At 41.0% G+C, this 5,957-nt stretch overlaps 1 protein-coding gene across 3 annotated transcripts; it reads right to left on the reverse strand.

The window, feature by feature from the left end:
• LOC110430513 (lysophospholipid acyltransferase LPEAT1-like) lies at positions 874–5,753 on the reverse strand. 3 transcript variants are annotated; one of them, XM_021448247.1, is made up of 9 exons: positions 5,034–5,747; positions 4,297–4,416; positions 4,138–4,175; positions 3,904–3,968; positions 3,125–3,193; positions 2,688–2,821; positions 1,773–1,913; positions 1,594–1,657; positions 874–1,282 (listed from the first exon to the last, which is right to left on the reverse strand). In XM_021448247.1, the coding sequence occupies exons 1-9, from the start codon at positions 5,562–5,564 to the stop codon at positions 1,254–1,256; spliced, it is 1,191 nt and encodes a 396-aa protein (XP_021303922.1). In that variant the 5' UTR covers positions 5,565–5,747; the 3' UTR covers positions 874–1,253. The 3 variants fall into 3 exon arrangements, with proteins under 3 accessions (XP_021303922.1, XP_021303923.1, XP_021303921.1); XM_021448248.1 differs by lacking the exon at positions 874–1,282 and having other exon boundaries at positions 1,383–1,657; positions 4,297–4,420; positions 5,008–5,753; XM_021448246.1 differs by lacking the exon at positions 874–1,282 and having other exon boundaries at positions 1,383–1,657; positions 5,034–5,745.

Consider the following 5,957-nt stretch of genomic DNA (forward strand, 5'->3'; position numbering starts at 1 on the left):
AGCAGACTCATTGAATCGGACTCTATATTTTTTTAAGCGTTGCCAAGGGGTGCAGCCACATAGCAGTCAAAATCACGTTTCTACCATGCGGTTTGTGACTCTGGGATCCTATTGTTCTGAGTTACAATCCGAGTCATAACCATGATTTTAACAACTTGAGAGTGTAGCAAAGACCACGGTAATTTTGTGCCAGATTCAAAAATTTTGTCGTGGGGATCATGTGGCGTGCTAAATTAATTATGGTGTGGTCCTATATTTGGCCCAAATCCTATTGCAACCCTTTCTTTCAATATATGTGTATGTACACTGCTTTGTTAGTTGTCATTGCCACATTGCAGCCTAACAGAACGGGGGCAAGGCCGGGTGGACACTAGATGTAATTGTGTGGTACTCCGATAATAGGTTACTCGGCAATCACAACCTCTAAAATTGGATATCTTCTAAGCACAACACCACCGGTAAATCAACATGGTCACACATAACACACAGGTGAGTGGTTTCATCGACCTCCCCTTAAGACGCTATCATATGGTCTCGGACAGATTCGTTTATCTGATAAAAGTAAGCAAGTGGTACAACACAATTGCATTATTTAAGCACAAATGGGAGAAGGGTGAAAGAGAGTTGAAATTTTAAATCCGTGCATTTCTCAAACTATAGGCATGGTTCAGTTTCCTTCAGCGTAAAAGTAGCCAAACCAAATATCGGTTCCAACACACAAATAAAATACTACCAGCAACGTCCAGAAATACAAAGGGATTTTGGCTATTCAAGTGAACAAAAGCTTTGCCCAGGAGACCAGAACTCCAGGTGAATAGCCAAAATTCCTTGTATTTGGAGACGGAGGTAGTACTAGTTATTATGCAAAAGTCATTTAATATGTTGCAGAAACATTGTAAAAATACTTATGAGCCTGCATGGTTCAAGAGCAAAAAGGGAGGCCATTATATCTGTTAGGCAACATGTTAGTCAACGGATACATCAGGTACATCATGTCAACTGAAAACACATAGCAACGTAACATGAATTGTGATGCTGGGTGTAAGAAAATGGCAATTTTCCCACTATGCCTTGCTTGATTCCTATGTTGTAACTCCTGATTTAAAAGTCTACGATTCTTGCAGCAAAAGGGTGTGGTCATCTACAGATGGTCTTCGATGAGAAAGGTTAGTGACAAAAAAAAAGATTTCTTTTCCTCCTACAGCAATGGTACAGGGACAACTAGGAAAAACTAGAGCTTTCATTTCCAAATTTTATCCAAAATAGCTTTGACACAACAATCCTGCAGGGAAGACCAAGTAGATTGTTCAGTTTGGCAAACATCAATAGTAAAAAGGTTCACATGGATTGCCCACATGATCAAATGCGCAGATGCCCAGCCATGTAAAAGTATAACCAACATAATTGAACTATGACAGTTGGTAATTTTGTTTTACAGCTTTATGGCGATAGGATATTCACAGCATTCCTCTCAACCATGATAATGCACATTACACAGTTACAAGCAAGCCACTCAACTGTCAGTATTATGGAAGCACGACAGCATGGCATTTCAATCATCTTTCTGATGTAAAGCACGAGGTAGACTATTACCATTCAGTGCGGCATGGTACACTCGCTTCTCCGCCAGCCCAAGGTCTGAAAGAATCAAGTTTCCCTGAAAAGAAGAAGTCAAGATTTCCACACGGTATTTACCATAATACCAAAAACTGGTACAACAATACCATTCCACGTGATTAACAAATTTTAAACGAAAGAAAGAATTAACATACCTCCACTGCCATCAATTTCCGTACATTATTTGCATAAAGCTTAGAATCATCCTTTTCTTGCTCAGAAGGATAGTAAACAGGTAAATGGACCACCTCTAGATAATTTACAAATTGACAGAGGAGCAGAAATACATGACGTGCCTGCATGTTTTTCAAGAAAATTCAGCAAACTTAAATAGATACAAGAACATTAGTTAATTTTAGTATGTCACGAATAGACTGTTCCCAAACAGATATTTATTCTTCAACTAGTTCACAAACTTCAAACCCCCACCACATGGCACTCAAACATGAAGATGTTCTACACGAACATTGATTTTTCCCTCGAATACGGAGGAGAGCTGTGTATCATTATATACTATATAGATAAAAATAATAAAGGAGTCTAAGAAGACTCAAAGAAGCACATTAGGGCAGGTTCTGGTACAAAGGATCACCAACTGAGGATAAAATTATGGCCACTGCACTAATAAAGCTCCTTTGGCCAAATCCCCCAGAGCCCTTTGGTCCCAGCCATACACCATAAATGGGCCTCATCCCTAATGTTTAGTGCTGATTTTCTCTCTGTTATTTTGCTTCTACAAATCAATACCATTGACGTGCATTTTGATTAAAAGATCTACAGTAGAAATAGTTAAACAAAAAATTCAATGGACTCCATTCTCAATACACAAGAAAGTTATAGAGGCACCAAATGGTAGCCAAGTTTGGGGGGAGGGGGGGAGGGGGGGCAATAATTCAGTATTTCTAAGCCTAACATCAATCAAATCCAAATAATGCCATGAATCAAAAGTTATCATAATGAGGATATCACCATTTTTTGAGGTAATATTTCATGGTATTGCTAATGTATCTATCCCTTTTTTTTGTGTTCAAATGCTAATTTCAATCAGACAAATTGCCAGTGATACTCACCCCTGACATGGACTCCCATGCTGGATTAAATCTTTTGTAAGGATATCTCAAAATGACTGGTCTGAGTGGTGCTTTTGCAAGAAAAGCACCTGTTTTGAATGGAAGGAGATAATCCCCATTTGTAGTTGTGCCCTCTGCATTAGTAGAATGTAAAGTTATTAGAAGAAAGCATTAACAATGTGCATAATCAACATTGGTCTTACCATCAAAGTATAAAGATTAGATAACAAACCCAACAAGAGAATCACAAGATGACAACAAAAGATGATAATGCAATGAAGATGTGCCAACAACTCTATGAGAAATTCAAAATATATATTCCACAAATAAAAGAAAACATGTATTCTGCCAAATAACCTTTAAACTGAAAAATCATCAGTTGGTATCCAAAACAAGACTTCAGAGATGATCAGATATAAAGTTAATACGAACTTTACCAGGGAAGAGTAGCATCACTGGTGCATTTTTCTGTTGATGAGCACGCTGGATTCTTTCAGTTACAGCACCTGTGTGCAGTGTAGCATATCAGAAGATGAAAGAAGTAAAATGGAATCATGTATTCGGTATGTCTTACTCTTACCATAGAAAACTACGCCAGATATATACAACAAAAGAGGCAAATGTGCCCCTAAGTTGTGTGTCAAAGAATAAGTCCCAACCAATGTCTTTATACAGAAGGTGCTAAACCTAGTAGTCATATTGAACAGCTAGCAATGCCATCTATAATTCTAAAAACTCCCAAATCTAGTTAAACCCCATTAGATCTTTCATAACTTCTCAATTTTCAATCTTTTTCCACATACTTATGGTTCTTGAACTTTCATCATTTTCCCTATATTCTTAGATTTTTAGTTGGCTATTACTCCCTTCTGACCAACCCACCTGTAATACTGCCATGTCTGAAGGATGGTATCGCTCCATCGAAACAGGGTTGTCTATTTGAGAATATTCTATCAGAATAAACAAAGTAAATAGTTCACGGGAGAGATTCTGAATTGAATGGACACTTTAAGTTTCAGGAGCATTGGATGGAATTCAACAGTAGACATCAATCAATAAGCGGAAAATTCAGTGCAGAATTTCCTGATCAAAATTTGGTAATCAGTAGTACCTTATTTCCAAACACACTAGATTTTTGACAATGAGAATAAGTTTTTTATCCACGGAAAAACCAAAAAAAACACAAACTATGTTGATTTAAGACTATGGAAATCACCTGAAACACCTTTGAAATCTGATGTTTTAGACTCCCGCTGAACAAAAATGCATCCAAGACATTTGCTGCATAATAACATAACACATGTCATTTTTTTTTATTTATCTTACATGAAGTAAATACAAGTAAACATTTGTCCAGTTAAACTATCTACCACAAGATCATGTTATAATTCTAGTCTAGTAGAAAAATGAGTGAAAACATAACTCCAAAGACAGTAGAGAATGCTAGTACCTTATGAGACCAACTAGAGGCAATCTGGCCACTGATCTCTTCAAGAAGGATAGAGATATGCAAAAGAGACATGTCAAAATCAATATATTTTAATGGCAAAGTTTTGAGAAACCATATAATGATATAAATAATTACATTATCACAAAAAAATTACAGTACCTTTGCAACAAAACTAGGAAAAGAGGCTGACATGTGATAAAGAATATCCACATAAGATACATGATTAGACACAATTGCCCCAGGCCTTTCGGTTTCTTTAGACTGGTCCACATCGTCATCCTGAAATATTATTGAATTACGATAGCTGGAGATGACATAGACACAAAACCAGCCATATATAATAGTCATTCCACTCATCATTCAAACCCCCCAAGCAGGATTCACCTGTAGTCAGTCAGTAAAGGCTAAAATTACATTGATACCACACACTACACAACCACCACCAGATTTATCACTTATCATCACATTCTGATGTCTGAGGAACTTCAACCCCACAACAAAAATACTTCCCCAACATCTGGAGACATTTTAGCTGCAAACGAACACATGGGATCCAGTTGATAAATGCACCTATGCACAATGACAGGTGGGGAAACAAGCAAATCTTCCATGCAAGTTGATAGATGCACCTATGCATAATGGCAGGGTGCACATAGTTACGATAAATTTAATCAGTCTACAGATCCGCCTTCTCATCCACACAGGAAAAACATGCTGCCCACGAACAAACACCAAAACACCCAGGCTAATAGCTATTATGTATATTGTATCAAATACTGTCAAATATTACACTATCCAGCTCTTCCCTTGCTCAGGAATCAAGAGCAAAGAAGGCAAGCAGAAAATAAAACAATCAGAAGCTTGCATATAGAACTAGAACTACTCATCGTCACTACCTCGGCATTGGGGAAGCGGCAGTCGTACTCTCGGATCCAGTAGAATCCGAAGACGAACAACATGGCGCGAGCGAGTGCGCGGCCGCATCGCACAACCCCCGCCCGTCTCCATCCGTCCAGCCGCGCGTACCCATCCCCTTCGCCGCCTTCCCGCTCCTCCTCCACCCGCAGCGTGCACACGCGGCACACAAGGTAGTAGACCACGAGTACGAGCACGCCTGCCATGACGCGGAGCGGGACCAGCACGACCGCGGCAAACGCCAGCCGCGCCGCCTCCGCGGCGCTCAGGGGGCCGAGCCCCATCGGCCCGTACGCGTCCCGCCGCGCGTACGGCGCGTACCTCCGGTCCAGCTCCTCTATGCTCTCCAGCACCGGGGCTGCAGAGGCCGCGGAGGGGGAGAGGGAGGGGGAGGGGGAGGACGACGAGAGCAGCGGCCTGGCGGCAGCCGTGTCTTCGCTGCTCATCTCACTGCCGCCCACGCTCTCCGGCTCGGACGGGGTGGTGATGTTAGCGGCTTCGTTAGGAGCCATGGCGATGAAGGCGAAGAGGGAACCCTAACCCTAGCGCTGACGCCGGTTCGGCATGGTGAGGCGACGAGATGGAGATGCGGTCGGTGGTGACTTGTGCGACGAGGAGACGACGACCAGACGGTGGCGGGGGAGAAGGAGGATTGACCGCTGAATTTTGATCGGACGGCTAGGATCTTCTGGGAGTTGTTTGATTAGGTTTGGGTAAACATGGTGGTGAAGATTAGCTGGCTTTTTTACCAGCCGGCGGTTATGGGAGGCACCAAAACCCATAAGTACGTGTGAGCTTGGTTTTCTCCATGCTCATGCTCCCTCCGTCCACGAAAGAATTAATTTCTAATTTTATAAAAAAAAGTAACAACATCTATGATATAAAATGCGTATCATATAAAAATA

Source organism: Sorghum bicolor, chromosome 9 (genome assembly GCF_000003195.3).
Source record: "Sorghum bicolor cultivar BTx623 chromosome 9, Sorghum_bicolor_NCBIv3, whole genome shotgun sequence".
NCBI lineage: Eukaryota > Viridiplantae > Streptophyta > Magnoliopsida > Poales > Poaceae > Sorghum > Sorghum bicolor.